This window comes from Charadrius vociferus, unplaced genomic scaffold, assembly GCF_000708025.1.
Source record: "Charadrius vociferus isolate BGI_N301 unplaced genomic scaffold, ASM70802v2 scaffold79, whole genome shotgun sequence".
NCBI lineage: Eukaryota > Metazoa > Chordata > Aves > Charadriiformes > Charadriidae > Charadrius > Charadrius vociferus.
The window spans coordinates 1833485-1856441 of record NW_009650182.1 but is presented as its reverse complement, the minus strand read 5'-3'; the positions used below and the strand labels follow the sequence as shown (position 1 = coordinate 1856441).

The 22957-nt window shown below is 38.1% G+C and overlaps 1 protein-coding gene across 1 annotated transcript; it reads right to left on the bottom strand.

Moving 5' to 3' along the window:
* On the bottom strand, window positions 1-22662 carry LOC104293290 (kinesin-like protein KIF20A). Its single transcript, XM_009892780.1, has 18 exons — window positions 22585-22662; window positions 21312-21386; window positions 19292-19411; window positions 18214-18352; window positions 17931-18115; window positions 14442-14535; window positions 13763-13960; window positions 13569-13680; window positions 11887-11958; window positions 9706-9852; window positions 8924-9089; window positions 7435-7605; window positions 6613-6752; window positions 5287-5452; window positions 3521-3638; window positions 3371-3438; window positions 1532-1651; window positions 1-273 (listed from the first exon to the last, which is right to left on the bottom strand). Exons 1-18 carry the CDS (start codon window positions 22660-22662, stop codon window positions 1-3), a joined length of 2442 nt encoding a protein of 813 aa, XP_009891082.1.
* Window positions 22663-22957: the final 295 nt, after the last annotated feature.

Sequence of the window (22957 nt, the reverse complement as noted above, 5' to 3'; positions counted from 1 at the left end):
TTATTTCGCTTTATGAGCAAACAGTACTTGTTTCCTTGAAGAGGATGAAGCATCTTCGTACTTCCCCCAGCCTTTACCAAGGGGTGTACTAGCAGTGGCTGCTACTGTGGACTTCAGATTAGCCAACAAACCTTTTCTGGGTTTTTGTTGTTTTGGTTCCTCTATAGAAAAATGCTTTTTCTTTTCATCCAGTTCTTTTTGCAGGGAAGACACTGTTTCTTCAAGCTCAAGAACACGTTTAGCCCAGTTCTGAAGACTATTCATTTCTTGTTCCTACGAGGATAAGGAATGTGAACACTCCAAAGCCCTTTTCATGTAGTTAATTTTCCGTTTCAGATTATTTTACTATACCAGTAAACACCCTGTTACTATTATGCCAAATGGCTATTCAGTACCCATTTCTTCAGGATCATTTCTATGTAATTTAGAGAACAGCAAACTACGGGGCCACCAGATCTAGTTAGAGACTAAGTCTGACTGAAGAAGCTCATGCTAAAACACCGAGCCACACTATGCAAAAGAATTGCTGATGTTCTAGGAATCAAATAAAGGCAGCTTTCCTGTCTTAAGCTGTAATTACTGAAAGCAAAACTTGTCAAATCAAAACTCTTACCGTAGTCATAAGTCTGCTAACCAGGACTGAAAAAATGCTTTGAGTGGGCAGAATACAGTCTTAAACATGCTTTCTAATCCCTGTGGTTAATAAAAAGTCACCTTCCTATGTCTTTGAACCAATTAAGAAACAAAGTTCAAGACAAATAATTTTTAGTCTCAGACTTAGACTAAAAAGAACACATAAGGCAATTTAACATTCAAAGAAAAACATCATTAAGCAGCATTATACCCGCCTTGCTTCATTTGCAGATTACAAATGAGGCACAGATGCAAAGTGTCAAGAGTTCAAAATTTCCATTTTTTTTATTTAGGAAGCTAGTTGATGTCTGAGGTCAGATGCTGCCAGCTTTATGAATTCCCTACTTTTGAAGTAAAGTTTTCTTCTATTTCAGTATTAAGTAGTTTACCTGCCCATCTCTCTTATCCAGCATGGCCACCTCTGCAGGAGCGTCAGTATAGCTTTAAAGTCATAGATCCTTGCATCTTGTTGCACTAATATTTGTGCACTGATTGCTTGCCCTCAGCAAAACACTTCATAACTAGAGTCTGGAGTAGTATTTTTTTTGCATGACAATAATTTGTGGCATCTTTAGATTGGCAAGAGTTGTCAGCACAAAGTTACTCTACTGACCACGTCTATCATTTAAATTGAAAAAAGAGTTTTATCTTACAAGATATAAAGTGAAGGGGTGAAACACAAGGGCACTGAGCTCATAATTCAGGAAGTTAGGGACAGAAAAAAAAAAAGCCAAAAAACCCAACTGAAGTAAAAACATTATGCTAACAGCAAAATAAATTAATAAGAACTGAATGGTGTTTTTACATGTACAAAGACACAGAAACATCCAGTACAACTATAGATACAAGCCATATTAAAGTTTAATTGCCAATGTCAACATTTAAATCATTGACAAACCTTGAGCATGATTGTATGCTTCAGTTGGCTGTTCTCTTCTGCCATTTTTCTGTAGCCTTCGTTAGCTTCTAGCAGGGTCTCATTTAATTTCTGCATTTTGAACTTCAGAGATTTTATAAGCTGAAAATAAACCCCATACACACTGAAGCTCAAGACAGCGTATTTTACATGAATTTTGTTTATGACTAGAACTCACACAGACACTGTAAGCATTTCTGATTAATATTGAACAGTGCAAACTCCCAAGATCAAAGTAGTGAAGACAAAGCCTGCTTCTCTCAACCTCTTGTGTCCCAACCCATCATTCCCGGTGATAAAATACAGCTGGAGCATTCAAGGGCTATTGCGCTGAAGCTATTAGATTTACACAGACCAGTCGATCAAAAGAACTGCAGCACAGACTAAGCTACTTTTGGAACTGTCTGCTCCTTTTCAGTAAGGGTAGTTAAAAGAATGCTCTCGTCTCATTAACACTATTCATATAATGAATTGGAGCACAGTTACAAGAGAAGACCTCACCTTTCTGACAGTAATATCAATGGATCAAGTCCTGAGAGGGAAAGGAAACCCCGAACCAGCAAAATTAATGTTGTATCATTAATTTACTTCTACAAGGTTGGAGGGAAAATACCTAAGATTGGCAAAAAAACTTTCTGCCCATGTTTAATGACTGGAAGGGAGGGAAGGAAAAAAAAAAAAACAAAAAAACACACAACCAAACAAAACCCAGTGAATTACTCATCACAGATACACAGGTATGTGAGACAAAGCAGAAAGGCACTGATGGAACCAACTGCTTCAAACTGCTTCACTTCAGTTATTGCCAGGCAGTGGTCCCATCATTCTAACACTTTCTAGCCACACACACACACACACAAAAAAAAAAAATCAATACTGTATCCTCATATCAAGCATAAAAGCCAAACTTTCTTTCTAGCCTCAAAATTGACATAGGAAATGGAAAATTATGTAGAGCTCTCAAGAACAGGAGTGGAAAACAAATGCCAGGGGCCATAACATGAGACATTAAACTTGGTAAGGAAAAAGTTATTCTTGGAGTACACTTTTTTAACAGAAAAGGATTTAAGTTCACTTTCCATTTACATGGTTTATTAAAACCAGCTGGAAATATTTCTCCAACCCCTACTCCTATTTGTTACTAGTGAAAGGAGCAAGGCTTGTCTCTTCCTTCCTCCCCATTCTCTTTAAACATGAGAAACTAACTGTAGCCTTATAAGAAATTCATTCAATGTATAGACCAAAATGCATGCCTAGAAATAATTAATATTTGTTTTCCATAACACAGCCTGAAGCTCATAATTTCCACCTCTATATGCTATTCAGAACACAGGGATCTTGTTTGTTTGAAGAACAGACATTACCCTTTACTTAAGTTTAAGGGGATAGTGGAGTTCAGTACTTACAGAAAAGAGTGGTTTAAGGTACTATTTTGGCTCTATATCTAAACCATTACCAGATTCTGTAACTGTTCCCCTGTGCACGAACAGGCAGCATTTCAGGAAGGAAAGCACTGAGGCTGTGGCAGCAACATTTACAACAAATTCCAATACAAGGCTATATACTTCCCCACTTCCAACTCACATCATGTTCACCGTGTGACTTGTTGTGGTAGTAGATGCCTTTACAAACTACAGTAATGCCAGAACACAGCTAATCTCTGGCAAGTCATCCACAATTGGGCAAGGGGTTTTTGCAAACATGATGTCAATTTGCAGGATTCTTCATGCTTTTGTCTACAGTGCAGACCTTTAAGCATTGAACCATGCCAGAGTTTAGGATCGTTATCCCCAGATGTGTTAAATACTAAGCAAGAGCTACCTCTTCTTTCTCTTTGCATTGTTTCTGCAGTCCTTCATTGGCTCTCTTCATCGTCCTGTTCATAAGATCTGTAGGCAAAAGAAAGGTTTGCTTGTTTATACACAATACCAAAAGTAAATTGAACTTTGAATATCCAGATTAGATTCCTACCTAGTTCCATGTTATTTTCAGTAGTCAGTATATCTGAATTCAAACTTCCCAGAGCCAACAGCCTCCCTGACTGTTCATCAAGTTGCCTTTCCAATTGCAGTATTTTACTCTCTCTGTCCTGAAAAGAGAACGGCACATGCTAGAGTTTGTCTAAATTTCTGCTTAACCTGATGCACTATTGCACATTCTTCAATTGTACTACACGTGTATATGCAGTTTTAAAATCACTTCAGGTGGAAGTTGTGATGGTTATGGTTGAAAAAAATCACAGTAGGGAGTAACACTTAGATCACGAGACCTTCTAGGAAGAAGTTCCTTTACACAGGCGTCAACTTTTCCAGTCTGAAGACTTCCAAACTGTACTAAAAGTAACCACAGGTCAGAAAGGAAACTTTAGTGCATCTGTTAAATGCTGTTGCCAGTTAGCTTGCTAGATAGAGAAGAATATATTTCATAGACCTAAATTTTAATCTCAATCTCTTTTTCAGTACCTGTCAGATTGCTAAAGTGGTATTTCAGAGTAAGAAATCAAAAAAGTGTCCCCATCAAGAAAAGTTACTCATCTAATTCTGCTTCTCTGAAGCTGCCTGCTTCGATTTCATGTTCGGCTCTCCATTGTCAACTAAGACTTTTACACCTTAAGTATTTCATCAGTTTTTTATCTGACTTGCTACCAAGACCTTCTTGTTCTTTGATTTTTCCCTTATACAGCCTTACAGCCAGTGTAAGAGGCAGCTATAAATACAGAGAGCACCATTAAAACTCTCTTCCTCCACCCCAACATGGTATACAGCTAGGGCTTAAGTGAACATAAAACCAGAGACTAAGTGGGGAAAAAAGACAAGTGTGAAGAAGCTGGAAAAACAGAGGCTGTTACACAATACAGTGTTGCTTGCCAGCACCTGAATGGAAAGCTGTAAAAGCAAAAATGTTTACATATCACAATTTACAATAGAAACCCCACTTCCCTCATGTCTTGAAAGGAACCTGCCTACCAGTGGAGTGCTACATCTTATCAGTTCCTGGACAGAAGAGTGTAGTGAGAAAGCACCTCTGGTGTACACCACAGTTATTCTATTCTTCCGCTACAGACCTTCTGAAAAGACAGACCTACAGGTCTCATCTGTTGCCTGCATACACTTAGCTATCTATGCAGAGGCTAGAAGTAAAGACTGATAGAGTCGCACGTGGCTAACGCGGCTCAGTTGCAAAAGGAATAGCAACTTACTGATGCCAACTCTGAGCAGTTCTAGGTATAAGTACATTCAGGAAATGAAGTTCTCTCCTGCATAAAGTTTGATTTCTCATCGCAGTTTCTTATCCCACAATCTTTCCTCTAGACCTTCAGAGCAGAGATCCATTCTAATTAAAATAGCTACCCTGTACTGAATTCCCCACCAGCCCTTTCAGACTAAATTTTTTACTCTAAACCCTACAATCCCAAGGATCTCCACAAAGCCAGACTGCTGTCTACACAATTCCTCTGGGTGTTCCAATCATTACACTACAGAGAGAAAGATGACTTGGATTTAATCGAACTGCGCCCTCAAAGATCAGAAAGTTCAGGTATACACTACAGGGAGCGTTAGACAGAAAACATCTCTATCCTTATGGTTAGCATTGGAAACCAGAAAAGCTCAGCTGAACTCCTAGTTATTTTGGCTGTTCAGTGTTACATTTAGAATTCCTGAATGATTCTGTTCAGGAAAAGCAACATTTACAGTTAAAAGACTAGCACACACATTTCAACAGCAGTCAAGTTATACCTCAACTTTCTGTTGTTCAGCTAGAAATTCTTCTACAGGAACATAATGGTCTTCAATTTGTTCCATTGCACACATATATGCGTGTTTCTTGATGGCCTCTTTATACATTTCAAATTTGCTCTCCAGTTTTTCTTCATAACTGTCTTTCATATCTTCCAAGCGGTTGCTGAGGAGAACATGTTAGTGTTATTTAATATATTAGCATTCCAGCTATTACAATTTGACTCCATGTGTTCAACTGGCAATATCAAAGTTATTCATCTAATCATAAGAAGAATTACTTTTCTCCCTTTTCTCCTTTTTATTCTCAATGATCCTACAGACTTGTACCAAGGCATAACTTCTACTTGGCATAGTAGAAAAGTGCTGCGGAAGAACACATACTTAAGATCTGTCAAACTAAAGTTTTATTAAAAAAAAATCCCCCAGCATGTAGTAATAAATATTACTACACCAAATTAGACTTGATATTTGAAGCATATTTCCAAGGGGTGTCTTTCACATTGCTGGGTTTTTTTTCCATTAAAGATATATGCCAAATTTGCCTTATTTTAACACAGTACACATTAATATGTTGCCACAATTTAAAAAAAAAAAAAAAGCCCCAGCAGTGACACAGGTCACCTCAAAAGAGAAAAAGCATCACTGCTGTTTCTTGTGTTTGGTCACAGGTACCCAAACAATTTTAAAATTAGTGCAGGTGTTAAACCATAGGGTGTTCAGCTGGCAACTTAACTTGGAGTTAGGCTCTGTTAGGAACTCAAACAGCAGGAAACTGATTTCAAGAAGAGAAGAATTAAGAGGAAGTGAGTTCAGCTTCAACTTGAAAAAAATCCCCGTTAACAACATCAGTGCAGGCAGACACAGTAATTTATAAGACAGTAAACTGACAAAGGTTCATAAGTCATGCAGCAGCAAGAATCCAGTAGAGCTCAAAAATAAACTACCTTAAGCATGTGCATGCATACTAACATCAGCAAGTGCAAGTTTTGGAAAAATCACAAGCCTCAGTGGGGTACCTGTGACAGTCTTCCACATCTGCTAAATAGTAATAAGGAATGAGGACAATCTCCAGTAATTACAAATTAAATAGAGAAAAGTTCAACTGAAAGCAGAGTTACTTTTTTATTCTACACAGGAAGAGGCTGATCTGTACAAGTTTATTTCAATGTTTCTCCTTCCCTTTTCATTAGAAGCTTTGAAACTGTCCAACCCTAACTTCTCTAAATTACATGAGTATACACGTCTTCCTTATACATATATATATGTATGCATTTATATATGTGGAATCCTTTCAGTCTTGAAGAGGACTGCAATATGACTTGCCTCCAGGCTTCTTCTGTTTCCAACAGCTGTCGGAACATTGCTTCTGCCATCTCTCTACGTATCTTCACCTCCAGAAGGAGTTTACTTTGCCTTTCTGCGAGTAGCTTCTCCTTTAGGTTCTCTGCAGTTTTCAAGAGATCCTAAATTTAACATATTTCAGTTCAGAAAACAAGATAGAAACACACATTGGTATGCATGTCAAATGAAATATTATGCAAACAGCCATCCACAGAGGGCATTTCTACAAGACTGTATTTTCAGGGGGCTGCACCAAGGGTTAAATATTTTCAAACATGAATTTCTACTGCAAAGACAACCTTTCTCCATCTTGATAATTTCTGCTATCAAAAATTGTACTGATGTTTTGGCATTTAAATATTAATTTATACAACTGTTTAGCACAAAGACTACTCAATTTTTACGGTTTATTGGTATTAGATTGCATATCTTTGTTTTTAAAATGCTGCAGCTTTGTTTTTAAAATGCTGCACCTTAACTTGTTTGTATGCTTTGGGGAACAGCAGGAACAACTAAATAATGTTTTAAACACACATATTGCTTTCTTACTCTTCTTGTTAAGCTGTCAATTGAATTCCAAATTTAGCACTTGACCTAACTAGAAAGCCACAGGCAGCCTTCCGCAACTACACTTGTTCCCTCAGAACTAGACCACTTTAAGTTTAGGTCTGCCTGACACTGAGCAGAAGCTTACAGTTCTCATTTGATACAGCTTCCAGCACATCTCTTATGGTAAACAATTCTAATATTAGAACTAATAACAATGGCTCTCTTGGGTACAGTTTTGAGTAGATGCGTATCTACCTCATGACTCAAAATGGTGATGTCCACTTCCTCTTCCGTAGAGGTTTCAGTACTGTCAGGAAAGTCATCTACAGATGTGCTAGCATCAAAGTGCATGGTAGGTTTGCCATCGCCTCCAACTAGCTTGGGTGGAAAATAACCAAAACTTTTTGGTAGGATTGTCTGGATTACCTGGAAAATTCAGAGTTGAACGCACTGATTTATCAATGCTCTCAATATTGCAGGTATCAGAATACTAGGAAAAAGTGGCATGAACGCATTGTTGTATTTACAGTATAGTTAATGCTTACAAGAACATTAGCAAAGTTTTACATGTCTTTTAGCAGACAAAAAACATCTATGAATACAAATGAAGACTTCAGTATTCTAATAAAGTGAAAATGGGAAAGATTATCCACTAACAAACTTAGCATGCTTGTCAAGAAAGGTGTTTTCTCTCCCTCTAAAATACAAGGTTTTGGTGTAGTTTCCTAGTAAGTTAATGAAAGCAGCAAAACCTTAAAACATTCCTGAAACACTGTGACCAGAATTCAGCAATTCATGCTAGTTACATAAAGATTTTAAGTTACGTATGTCACAGGACAACATATCAGAGAAACTTGTCTCCTCAGTGCATGCTCTTATGATGAAAGTTCGAGCTGAACAGAATTAGAAAAATCTTTCTGAGATCATATTAGACATGCCATTACAGATTTGGCATGTGTCAGAACTAATCCATGGTTCCAGACTAGAAATGGACTTCCTTTCTGCCGTGAAACACAGTACAGCCCATCACCCCACTCCCTGCAAGAAGCAGCTTCCAGGGAAGCTGAATGAACTTAAGACCAAACATCAACCTCAAGTCCTGAATTTAGTGGGAGGCTGACATGCAAAGTTAGCAGAAAACATGAAAGCATGTAGATTTAGCAGAGAGGCTTTTGCCTTCGAAGGAGAGGAGCACACTACTTTCAAGCATTAACTTACAAAAAAAAAAAAAAGTCTTCCCTTTTTGTTTGTTATTAATTATTTGCACTTTGCCAAATAGGAGCAGCACAGGCACAAGAAATCTCTTTCAGACTACAGTAAGAGGCTACTTCTTTTACTACCACTGCTAGCTGTCCAAGAAGTTTTAAACAATTATCTTGTGCAACAGATGCTTAACTGCACACAGGTTAAACAGTTAATTAGAAGCTTGAATCGAAATCTTGCATTTGCTCAGATATGTTATAAGCAGTCATATCTGAAAGTGCCCTGACTTTTTTTTTTTTTTTGCACAGAATGTCTGTGGTGTAGAACTGAACAAGCCACAGACAGCTGCAGCTATCTTAATTTCTTACCACATTTGAGGTTTGAGGATAGGCAAGGCTACTGGAAGCCTTTTAGAGGAAGCCACATACAGAAGAATTAATATGATGCATCAAAAGTCCTAATCACTCTCAGGTCTGTAAAACCTGGTCATGTCACAAACCAATAGTAACAAAGAATACAGAGAAAGGAGATGCACTCTTACCTGCTTGGCTACAGCTGAAAATTTCATGACATGTAGTGTTTCATCATAAGTGGAAGCATGCTGATTAATGTTTACAATCATACAAGCTTTGCCTTTTCCACAAAAGAATGGCTGAAACAGACGAGTCAATTTGCTCTCTCTGAATGGAATATAGCTTGGCTTCATCCTCATGGAGAAGAGAATAATAAAATTGCAAAATTAAAAAAAAAAAAATTGTGTGAGACTGTAACTTAGCATAATTCTGCTTCTCTCTTTCAGGAAGCATATGCAGTAGGATGCCCATATTTAAGCCTAAGCTATTTCCCATCAAAGAGCAAGGTCATTCCTGGATCTCATAAGCTCTCCAACAAATTGAAATGTGTAAAAATAAAAGTAGTATAGTGCCTGCACCACAGTTCCCTAGTGTTACAAAGCAGATATGGGAACATGCCAAAGGCTAAGTACAGGACATCTGTCAGCTGTTTGATGAATCTACCTATACAATTTGGAGGTGGAAGGGAAGAGGACAAAAGAGGAGCTCTGTACACAGAATGTATTGCTCATACACACACTAAAAAAAAACTTGGTAGTTTGCTGCTAATTGCCTTTTTTTATTCTCCACAAATATCAGCTTTAGAGAAAGAATGTTCGTTTCAGGTATTCCAGTGACATCTGTAATAAAGAGGACTTACAAGATTTTGTAGATTTCCATTTTCCTCTGACCATGCAAATCCCTTGCAGAAACAGAGATGCCTAGGTTTTCAACCCAAAACTCAGCATGTTGTTTACAGCTTGTCACTTACTTTGGATTTTGATTTTGCTTCAGTGCTGCAATGCATTTTCCAAGGATATGAAGAGAATTATTAATATTTCCTGCTTCTTTTAGTCTGTCTCCAAAGGCTTGTGTTTTATTACACCTCTCTGATCCAGCCAAGTCACAGAAAGACAACCTGCATGAAAGAATTGTCCAGAACACACATATAAACTTGCTTCTAAACAGTATGAAAATAGAACTGCATGTCTACTTCTTTATGTCTGAAGTATAAATGAGCGACTCATTTCAGCCTACCTAGATCACAGCTTAAGTTGTACTCTAATGTTGATGTTTTGTCCAGAAGGCACTACACAAGGTATTTAGGATAACAGCACTAACCTATCTATTTTCCCATTGTATATAAAGATACTTGAACAAGATTGCTGCTCCTAAGACAGTCTATTCGACACATTCTGAAATGACTGCTTGTAGCATCCATTTAAAGCTTTGTAGGCATTCTTACATAAATCATTCACTTTAGGAACCCAAGTTTTGTTGCAATCCTAAAGTAAGTACTTCCAGACAAAATAAGAAGAATTTCTGAAACAGTTTAGCATAGTGGGGCTATATTACAGAAGCACTTTGACTGTCACCTTCACCAGTTCCAGCACTGAGAGGATTGCAGGACAGTCACATGCTTCAATACACTGCAGTCTGCCTCTTTTGGATGCAGAACCATTTGTTCACTATTGCAAACAAAAGGCCAGAAGTCCTTCACAGATCACCTCAGAGCTCTTTGTTCGGCTATAGCAATTATGTGCTACGAAACTCAGGGCACTGAATTGTCCCTCATAGTAGAATAGGTTACAATCAGAGACAACTATCCTGGATAATCAAGGAATTTCATCACTTTTACTTTACATTAAGAAAGCCCTTGAAATACAGGAAGCTCTGGAAGTTAGATAATTTATGTAACCCAACCATTACTCACTTATACATACATTTATTTACATAAAATAACACCTTCGTAAGATCATAGCCTTTCACACAGCTGAAAAAGTACATATTAATACTATACATATTAATAAGGCACATATTTCAACTGTGTGAAAAGCTGTGATCTTATGATCTTTATCCTTTTCAGTACAATACAAAGAGCTTTTTTCTTCCTTAAGCAACATACAAACTTTGTCATTCATCTAACAGCTGCTGCAAGATTTGCTAGGGGAATACACCAAAGACGGGGAACAGCAAGGAATACAGATGCAGTCATTTCCTCAAGTTATCTTTCTTTAGAGTATTTATCACTGTAACATCTGATATTAAAAGGTGTTATCTCAGTGAGGTATATTTATTACCATCTCTGCTTAGAAGAGACGAGACAAATCAGTAAGAGCTAGGACTGAACTAAACCACTGTTACAGGACTGTCCGCATTTTTCCATATCAAGCTAAACAAACAATTAATCAGGAAAAAAAACCAAAACAAAACGCTGTGCAAATGGCTTGAAGCCAAGAAGGTTAGGCCACTTCCTCTAAATCACAAAAGAACAGAGGTGTAAGGACTTCATACTGCTCTCACTGGGTGCACCCACATTAGCCTTTTTAGATCAGGAGAACAGTTTTTAAGTAAACCACCTGATGATCCCCTCTTACTGTAGATTGTACCGTGGAGCAGTCCCAGAGCATGTCACCTGCATTCTTTTGGGATGATAGACTTGAATTTGTGTTCCAGGAGCACATCAAACATGGTACCACAAGCATTCAAGACAAACTCTAGTCTGGTCCCAAAGCAGAAAGATACACTGGCATAGCTTGCACCTTGGGTCTTCAGCACTAACTGCTGCACTCCAACTTTAGAGACTGGCTTCTATCAGCAAGGCATTTGAATTCTGCTTACTGGAATATATAGTGTGGTATCACATAGTAACTCTGTCCCCACCTCCCCTTTATGTAAGGCAATACACATATATTTCCCTCAATTTACATATATCTGCCAGAGTTTTAACAGGTTCCTTCAGCCAAACCCTAAACAGAATAAAAGAGGCAAGGAAACACTTCTATGCCTGTCCCTATCAGGTTTCCACTCAGTTTTATGCAGCCAATGAAGTTCCTATTTCCTTCTCAGCTCTCAGAGGACTTTTTTATTAAAAGAAAGCTTAGCATGCTTACACCTTACCAACTTCTCTGAAATATTTACATTGTGGCAATAAGCTGAAGCATTCACTTACTCTGAAACTCCAAGAACACACGGCTGATGCTCATCAGTTAGCCTTAGTAGCCTGATTGAAAATATACTGTGACTGGAATGGAAAGAAGTCCTTTTTAATAACCACAATTATGAAAATTAAGCGTCACTGAAGCAAAGTAAAGTTTGTATGCTACAGAAAGTACAGTGCTGAAGACAGAACAAGAATTCATTCACTAATTTACACTTGTTACCTTCACAATGCAATTCAGCAGCAAAAAGCAGCAATAAAAGTTGCATTTAGTGGACTTTCCATTTCTTTCAATACATGAGAGGGAACAATATCACATGAAGCCTACAAGGTGTCTTCGAGAATGAACAAGCCAGTTCACTTAAGTCTACTGGTCAGAAGATGAGTACTCAGGTACTCACAGTGTACAAACTTTAGACAGTATCAAAACTCAGTAGAGGAATTAACTTCTTAGAAATAAATAGGTGATGGGGGAGGAGAACAAGTTAAGGTTTGACAGTCCAGTAATATTGCCTACTTCAACATACACAGTTATTAGTTCAGTTTTGAAATTACTCCGTTTTCCAGAAAGGTTGGATTTGTAACACTTGAAAAATCTTGTTACTGCGTTTTAGGCATCAAGCTACAAAGGCAGTGGACACATGCTGTCTGAAACCAAAAGAGAAAAATCCCAGAACCAGGAGTGCCCTGTCCCCAGTTTATCCAGTAAATCAGGAAGCACAGAAGACAAACTTCTCTAGCATAAGTTAACAATGAAGTTTCTAAAAAGAAAAAACAAAACAAAAACACAATTTAGAAACAAGCTAAGTGGAAGTCAGTATATTCTCTGGAGCAAAAAGAGGACATTCTATGCACAAAACTGCCACAAAAACACAGTTCTTTTCTACACTGCTTTAGGCCTGAGTGAAATTCAGGTGAAATCATAGTGTGAAATTCAATAGCAGCTGTCTTTAGCTAACATAGAACAGCGTAACTCTTGCTTTTTAGAGAAAATGCGGTCTTAGTAACACTATGATTATAATAGCTAAATATACAACATGGCCCTTCCACACTGAAAGGACAAATTAATACGAGGGCATTCAAATCCAGCAAGAAGGCATTTTCAACAGAAAGTATACCACCTTCTCTATTTATTTCCTCCCATTCCATCAAACCAGATTCTCCCTGATCTGTTGTCCAGAGCTGGAGGCTTAATTCTTAAAATACCAAGTAAGCTCAGCTAGAACACAGCAATCGAAAAGCATATGGGTAATCTAGCAGCACCGAAAGGTACTGCATGACTTGCTCCTTGCTACATCCCCTACTGACAGACTACAAGTTTCCAAGAATTATATTGCCAGTGATGAAGAATTAGCCAGCTTTTCCTTCAACATCCTCACACAGCCATTCCTGCGCAGCACCATTAGCATTTGCCAAGTGTCCTGTTGGCACTCAAAACCGAATGCGATTTGATCTTTTCGGTTGCCCAAAGCCATGAATAGCAACCCAAGTCCAGCTACTATTAAAAGTCATCAGGCCTCTCCTAGCTTTCTTCCAGAAAGAATTTTATAATAAAAACAGAATAATCAAGGAAAGTCTTAAGCTGTTATTGGAGAGTGGCTCATTTCAAACATATTCTAAAGTCTTCTCTTCCCTTCCCCTCCTCTCACCCTGAAAAGTAGAGACAGAATATGCTTATAATTAGGGGAACAAACCTTCTACTTGATTGCTCATTCATTCTAGTACAAGCAAAGCTTCGGTTCTTGTTTCCTATTTTTAGTATTTTGCAGGCTTCCTCAGTGCTCTGAATGTTAATCCACTTTAAATCTGTGAAAAAAAGACCTTTTACATACGCTTCTGATCAAAGAAAATCTGTGAAACTGTCAAGGTCATAAAACCGTATTATTACCTTTAATATAAGAATTTCCTCCTTGATCCTCACAAATTCTTAAGACTCTGCGCTTCTGAGTTTTTGATGTAGATAATACATTTAATAGGTCATACACATATTCGTTATAAATTTCACAAAAGGAAATCCACACAGATGCTTGTGTTCTTTGGTGTATATTAGTCCTATATATGTCAAACGGAACAAAGTCGCTCTCTGCTAACCCAAAACAGAGAAAGAGTTTGATGATCAAACAACTCATTGATAAATTTTAATTGCCATATACAGATCTTTCTAAAAGCAGGAGGCTTGTAGATATCTGTGTTGTACAATGAGATACACAGTACTGTATAACTTTGAGTTTATCCAAGAAGATTCAAACTTCTCAGCAGTCACCTGTAACCAGAATATGCCTAAATTCTAAGCTATTGCCCCCATCTACCACAAGCTTCCAGCAGCTTATACATTAGCTTTGCAGAACTAAGCCCTCCTCTTCCCCTAAAAGGAGCAAAGCTATCAAAATGTTTTTACATTGTTACTTTTTCTCCCCAGTTGAGCCATTAAAATTTGGTTAAAAACTACATATATTTACTTTGTAGAATAGCAGAGATTTTTTTAGTTCACCAATAATTATGCACTTATATTCCTAAATTTCCGTTGGTTTTTTTTCCCCACACAAAGTTTTCCCACTTTATTTTACCTAGTGAATCAGAAGGAACACTTTTTGAAGTGCAGTTGGAAGAAGGCGTCTCCACATCACACATATTTGTAGTACTTGAGATGGTTTCTGTCTCCTTAAGGAAATAAGAGACCATTACATCCCCATGAACAGACTATGAGAACAGCAGAAGTAAAAAACGACAGTAATTCCATTAAGATTTAAATATTGCAGTAGTGTTAAGTGTTAAGTCACCCTTCCTCTGGCTGCAAATGAAATGTTTTTAACAATACCAAACTAAAAATCAATAAATACTCCTTCCCTCACAAGAATTATTGCTCTCCAAGCAACCTGGTTTAGAGGCCAATTGCTGCTAGTATAGCAGACTGACTTTACAGATCTGGGAGAACCAAAATCCTCTGTCAGACTGCAACAGCTCAAAAAGCCATTATGGGGTACTGGACAAATCTAAACAGTATTTCAGTCAACCAAAAGAACTGGAAAAGCAAGTTTCTTTCAGGGGCAGATGGCATGGTGGTAGGCAGAGACACTAAAGCAGCCAAGATTCATAATTTGCTTGCTTGTTGCCAATCACTTTTGCACATCACCAGGTCTGTGAGAGTGAGTCAAACTTAAAGACCTCAGAGTGAAACGACAGCTTCCTAAAGGACTTAAAGATCTGATAAACCAACACAGAGTGTTGGTTTAATTCAGACTGAATTAAAGGGCCATTAAAAATCCTGTATAGATAACAGCACAGTTTCTTTAAGTACATACATTTGCTGAATTTCTTTACATCAACAAAATTATTTATAAACCTGCCAAGACTTGTCAAAGCATAGACTTCAAATTACAGCTATGAAAACTGGTGTAATCAAGTAGCCACACCCACTGTCTAGAGATTCCAACATCTCCACATACTACCTCCCTCCCCATATTTTATACATTAGGACATTCACCTCGATTTCCCAAACCCCCAATCCTGATAGAGGGTCATCCTAGAATAGAAGAGGGGAACCGATTCAAAGAAGTAAACTTTAATTCTAGCTATTAGAATGCAGGGCTAAGTTCATTATGGATTGTCTACTGATGCCTACATTACTCACTTGGCATATCCAAAACAGATTTTTTACAAACAGAAGAGTATGAAGCCATACTTGCAGATCTTCCGTTTTAAAGACAAATAGCATACAATTTTGTTGCCACTTATTTTATAAATTACTATTTTGCAAAGACTGCACTGTCTATACATTTATGTTGCTTGAGTAGTTACAAATATAACCACAAGCGTGGATTCTGTTCATTGTGTTTGTAACGTATAAATCAGAATTCTAAAGCAGGGTAGAGAGACTGACATGCATGGCACATCTATGCATGTCAAGGAATGTAAAAAACCCAGTACCACAGTACTTGTGCACATGGTAAGTTTTTGCAAAGGTATTTCAACAGAACTGAGTTAATTAGCTTTGTTGCTATGCTGCTCTTCAAATCATAAGACTAAGTACAGAAAAGAACACGAAGATGACTGCCTGAAAACAAGTGGGAACAGGAACTGACATTGTTTGCCAGTGACAGAAGCTGACATTTAATAGCAAATATGAGGACAGGTGGGAATAGGAATGCAAGTAAAGCAGCTTTTGCTCCAGTAAAACCCAGTATTTAATCCAGTGAATAGAGCAAGTAAAGGAAAGGAAAGAGAGGGTATGAACCATGCCAAGCAAGAGTTTTTGCAGCAGTATTGTATAGAGAATATAAACAGTAAAACATTAAATGCAAGGGTATTGCAGTAACTGGTAGAAGTTTAAACTGAGAGAATGAGAGAATGAAAGGAACAGCGGGCTCTTTCTGCATGACATGTAAACTGAGCCTGGGAACAGGGCCTACAGAAATCCATGTAAACCAAAACCAAGCCCACCAAACCATATCTGCTCTCAGATTACAAGCCTGAGTGAACATCTGAACAGTGATGCTATTCACAAGCTATCACAACGCACAGCTTCAGATAGCTGAACTATCACTATGGAAGCATTGTAACACATAATACATGACAAGACCTTGCTTATTTTCTAGATGTGTTTTTGCCTTTCCTTCCTGATGGTGGACTCTTGCTTGCTTTTCACTGTAGTGCATCAGCAACTAGATCACCTACTCCGACATTCAGTAACTAAATTATTAATAAAATCATACTGTGATTTAACAGAAAGGAATATTTGTAAAGTATAGGGTTATCTTCAAAGTAAGATATTTGCCCCCTGTTCTAGACTTTGAGCTCCTGCTTGTTCCTTCTTGCAAGCTTGTGGGTTCCATAAGTTTTAAAAAATATTTACTTACTATCCTATGCACACACACAGAGTGCAAGTGAGCTTTTAAAGACACTCTCAAAATAAATATGCAATCTTTAGCATCTTTTAGATTTTTCATCCAAGGTCTTTCCTCAAAAGCTAACTAGACCCAGACTAAATGAAGTTCCACTCGCAGAGTTAAAATTAAGCAATAGACTTTAGAGTGGAACTTTACATATCAATATGATCCACAGAAGGATATTCTTTCAGAGCTAACAGGAATACTTTTAACAACATTGGGATTAAAGACCACAGAAAAAAGAAAATCCAGTCAATCATTGCTTCTCTACTTCCCAGAATCCATTCAGTGTTGCTTTGAATGATAATCCCAAAATGCAGTAGGCTCACAGTTCAGGTTAAAAATGTTCTGAACACAAGGAAAAAAAGCCAGACATCTTGTGAGAATTCGCAACTGGGCTTAGAAGTATAGAACAGTCACAGACACAAGAGTGCCTGTTTTCTGGAGAGAGCCATTTCTTACAATGGAAATGGAAATCACTAGATAATGAGAACAGGAGGCTATCACAGTAAAGACTCTTCTAGTCTACCTACAATCTTCAGAGACCACAATAAAAGATACATACAATCCTCTAAAGCAGGCTGTAATCCTTCTAGGAAACTCATTTTGTGGCATCTCACTTCACTTGCTGTATCAGAAAAGTTTCTTTATGAAGTTACACAAATCACAGATTTACCATGTTTGTAATCTGCCTTAAGACTGTCTTCCACCAAAAGGGGCTCTTCTGCCTTCTTCACTGCCTCTGCTAAGACACTGCCATCATCTCTCCTGAGCTAGCACTGGAATTTGAGCAACTGCCCAGAGATCCAGCCTGGGAACCTGACCTAAAAGAAGACCCACTTAAACAAGAAGCAGGTGTTAGATAGGCCAGCTCTCAGACTTTTCAAGGGCTAGTGTCACCACAGTGTCAGAACTGCTCCTCTGTGGAAATCCAGGCTTTGTAACGGTTTTTGGTTTGAACTGCGTGCTGCAGAAAGTTCTGCCAGTTTACCCTGAGCTCCAAAACCAGCCAGTTGCCTTATTATTCCAAGGTTCACCAAGTATTCCTACTGTAGATTTAGATAAATCTAAAGAATCAATAGTGAAACAGAGATTTTATTAAAGATAGACACTTAGTCAGAAGTTTTTAAGAAGCTTCATTTGGCAACAAGGAAGTATTTGGTCACTAACCTCTTTCAGGGATGCAAGAATAGCAGTTTTTATAGCTTCTTCTTGCTTAACTTGTGCATCTTCCAGTTTCTTAATATCATTACTCAAATATGGTTTGAAGTTCATCTTCAGATAATGTCTTCCGCTTATGTGGTTAAAAATCACATCAAGTGAGCGAGGTAAAATACCAAAATCTTTTGAGGTCCCTTAAAAATAACAAAACATAAAATGTAGACATTCATACAAACTTCTCATTGGATTTTGACTTGGTTGTGATATATGCTTTTTGGCAAACATTTTATACCTTGGATAGTGAATGTCTTGCCTGCATTTGTAACCCCATAAGTAAACACCAGTCCGTTCACTCCATTAACATACGCTCTTACTATCTCTTTCATTGAGCCTTCAAAAAATTCGCTCTGAGTAGTTTCTGGTCCAAAGACCTTGGAGAAGGCAGATGGGGGAGAATAGAAAGGAAAAAAAAAAAAAAAAAAAAAGGGTGTTAAACGGCACAAAAGTTGAATATATCAAAATATTAAGCATTGATTAATAGCAACTAGTTTTTCAGAGTAAGCAGAGTACGAGATACTAGCTCAGTTTTCTGTCTTGCCTGAACCCCTTCTGATTCAATGTTTTCTGTTGGGTTCTCATAGGATGTCTGCTTAATTCTCAGAGGCACTCAGGCTTGCACTTATTTTAGGAGTAGGAAAATATTCAAAAATAAACTACTCAGAATGCTACTGAGCACATACTATTTAGTGGATGCTTTCAAGAGCTCTGCTGGTGATGCACAACTCCCTCCTCACTCTGTACCAGTCACCCACAAGTGATGAGATGACCAGCATTGCAATGGTTTAAATGGCTCAATGCCTGGAGCTGTTTATGTTTTGATACTGTAAGAACAGAAGTTCTTGCAGTAGGTAACAGAGTTAAAGAAACTTACTGCCAGTATAGAAGGTTTAAGCAGTTAGGCTGCTATTCTTTCAAAAGAAAGTCCCTAAACACAGGCCTACATAAGTCCCTTTAAACAAGTGATTTCCTGAAACACTTCCCAGATGTGGGCATCTGCAGGAACAGCAGAACCACTGTAAGTTTGTGCCGACTAAGAAGCTTCTGTGGCATCTAATCAAAGAAAACAAGAGAGCTACCTAAGAAGCTTCCTTATCTCATCTAATATGCACCTCCATTGTAATACTGCTTTCCTAACAGCCTAACTAATAAGCCTAAATAATGAGCAGTCTGTATTTCTTAAGGCAAGTACCACCACATGTACTTCAAAGAAAAGAACATTACATTGCATGATATAATAGAAAATTCAATTTTATCATTACAGTGGGGAAAAAACAAATTATAACTAAAAATTAGAAAAAAAGTTTGCCTACCTGAGAAAAGGTGAACCTGTACACGGAATGACCAATCCCTCTTTCACTGTTTTTCATTGTAGAAGACTCCTTGGGGGCACTAAGAATTACTGTCTGGGAATCTTCAATAGTTACACAACCCTTAAAAAAAACAAGACTAGGTAAACCAAAACACCACACAAAATTATTAAGGAAGAAAGCTTTTCTTAAAAACAAACACACAAAACAACAATAAACCCCCACAACAAAAACCCTAGTGTTTTCATCTCTTTACTAGAGCTACAAAGAGTTGCAAAATTTACATATAACCTCTCTTGAGGTGTGTAACAATTACAGAGATATCCACTTCACATGAGAACCTGAGTGTAGACACAGTAAAGTCAATCATCTGGAGGTATTCTAAGAAGTATAACATTTTTCAAGGATTCCTTCCAGCAACTTTTTTTTTTTTTGAAACACTTTCTAAACCCTGGTATTTTGTGATGGTGGCTTGCACAATCCTACCTGTGAAAACAAAGCTACATAGAAATCTACTGGTTTTCCACTTCAATCATTTTCAGTGAGAAACAAGCTATGACCAGCATAAATAAAGTAAAATAAGTCTGAAGCATTATCCTTTGATTGACAGATGGTGTTAACAGTAATGAAGGAAACTGAATTAGTTTCAAGTAATTTGATTGCTATTTCTCAATTAAGTCAAGGTGAGATGCAATTACCTAGCACTCACTAACTAGAGAAATGTAGAATGCAGTATCCCAGGAAAATTTATTTTAAATATGAACTGAACTACCAGTATAGCTTAAAAGTGTCTTGAAGCATCAGCCACAAGGATTGATTCTAACTAAATCTGACCTTTATGTTCAGAGGCTGGCCATGGCTGGTAAGACTAATAATCCATGTATAGCGTGTACACAGGAAGTACTGCTCTTTCTAGGAGTCTCGATTAACAAGTTTCTTTATCAGCTGGTATAGAGGCTCTAAAAAGCTGGGTACTGAATTTATACCAATCACTGGCTCACTGTGCCAGGCTCTAAATCCATATACTCTTTAATACTCCTCCCACATTTCCAGGAACAGGTATGCAGGTCAGATGTACTAAATCCTAGGGAGAATCCAACACCTGCAGCACATGCCATCAGCTGCCAACGGGCTCATAGATGCTTGTGAGGCCTTGAGGTAGTCAGATGTACAAAGCTGGAATCTAGCTGGTAACACATCACTCTTGTTGTCTCCCCCAGCTAATCCCACAAGCACTGTGGCAGTGCATACTACTAAACAAGAACTGCCTAAGGAAAAGTGAATGTAAACTGAGGGGAAAAAAATAATCCAAGTGAAAAAAAATACAAAGGGTCCAACTCTGGAAGATTAAATGCAAGAAAACATTTTAAAGAAAAGCAAATCACAAGCGGCAAATGAGAACTAATACTAAATTTTTCTTCAAACAGGTCAGGAACAAGAGGTCTATCAGAGAGCCTTTGAGACCCTGCAAATGTGAGGGCTGACAGATATGCTGCAGAGAGCTTATCCTCCAAGGACAGCTAAATGAATTCTTTGCATGAGTACTCACAATGGAGGGGGGCAAGGGGAAGGAGGAGTATTTCTGTGTGTTTGCATGTGCACATGTATGTCTGAAGCATCTGACAGTATAAACTGTAGATGTTATAGAAAAATTTAACAGGATGAACAGCAAGTCACCGAGACGAGGTAGCAGACTATTCAGGCAGTCCAAAGAAACTCAAGGGTCAGATACCCGAATTACTCCTAGAATCGCATCATCTCTTCCATGCAATGCCTTCATTTTTTCAGCACTGTGTAGAGTCAAGAGTGACGCCGACTTTTAAATAATATACCCAGTGAAATTTTGCAGAGCTACAGGTGTACCATGTAAATCAGTAACAATTGTCATAAAAAAAAAGTCACATTTATCCAGTTGTCCACTAATTCTATTTGGAAACAGTACATGGCTTTTATAAAATAGAGCCCTGGCTTACAAAGCCAGGTGTTCTTTGGGGGAGAAGAAAAACTTAATTCTACAACTAACCTGAGATTCATGGTTTTCAAGCTCTGCTATAGAAAAGGGCCTCACCCTCAAGAAGACTTTCAAAGGTTGATATGCCTATTCATTAAAAAAAAAAAAATACAGCGTTACAATGGCCACTTTTTAAACAGAACACCCCCAGATCATATCACCATACACCTCTGACGCAGTATTTCCTATTTTATCTTACTGCCTTGCTTTCTCCTTCCTTGTGAAGTTTGGACCCTAAGCTTTCCTTTGCTTCTTTACTTCCTAATGTCCTTAAGTAAACCTTTTTTTGTCACCTCCCTCCCTCCCCCCTCTTAGTATTCTTTTATGCCAAAGTCAAGATTTTGATTTAATAAGATCACACTATCGGAGGTGTAAACTGCACTGCTTCCACCTTCTGGTCTCCCTCTGTAATGAATTCAAGCTGTATTTTCTAACAGCTGCTCTGCAGTACTGCACTTCCATTTTGTATGGTGCATGTTCAGTTAATAGATTGACGCATCCTTAGCCTCAAGAGACTACTTCATTATGACCATCCAGGCACTAGCACCTCATCTTCCTTACAGCAACAACCATGAAACGGTTCCCAGTTGCTAAGGTAGGCTTTTCCATACCATACGAAGGTCTCCACCTCCAGGTGAAGCAATAATAGCAAGGAGATTTTTAGAGGGATCCCAGCATTCCTTTCTCATGGAGCTTCAAAGGCCCTACTTTGGCAACTTGTTCATTCATCAGATGTGTTACCAGAGGTCTCCACATGAGCCGCACTCCACTAATCATACAAAATTAAATCACCTGAGGAAAGTCAATAAGGAAACCTACCATTCTAAAAAAGCAGAGATGGCTATACTATCTTCAAAAGTATACCACAGCACAGCATTATAGATTATTTCCAAGCACCTAACAAGCTTTCCACAAGGATGTAGATCCTTTCCTAGCTTATTAAAAAAAACAGTACAGTTGCATGACATTCAAAGAGCAATTACTGAAGTCCTAATTTACCTCCTTCTCAAAAGCTTAGGACAACACATCATGTAGTAATGACCATCCCCATTTACTACTGTCTATGACGTATTTGTAAGCAACGAGAAGTAAGCAGAAGAATCAAACACATTTTGGGGGCAGCAGAACACAGCAGCCCTTACCAAATAAATATTTGCCAGAATTAAAGTTGGGTTTTTTTTTTTTAAGAAAAAGCATAATCAGAAGACATTACAAAACGAATTCACACCTCCTGTTCCTCTGTGTTAGGCAATACTGTTGATTCCATAGGTGAGGGTTTACTGGCTACATTCATAAAAGAAACCGATTCCAACATCGAATCAGATACTTCTGCAGAAACATAGTTTTTCCCCTCATCATCCATTGTTCTGTGCAAAGGAACTTGTAAGGGGGGGAAAAAAAAAATCTGTAATTTTCTCACAGAACAGCCAAAAACACAGAGAGCAAAACAGAAACCGGTGTAGCTTCTATATGAACAAGCACTTCTGAAGAAAGTAAGGTCCTCTATATAAGCTTGGGCATACGAAGGAACCTTAAAAATAAAGGAACTGACGGTTGCGTTATACTAAGAAACACTCAAGTGAAAGCCCACGAACCGCCTCTGTTGGGCATTCCTCTCTTCCACCTGCAAGTGCCGGGCCCCAGCCTTCAAACCCAAC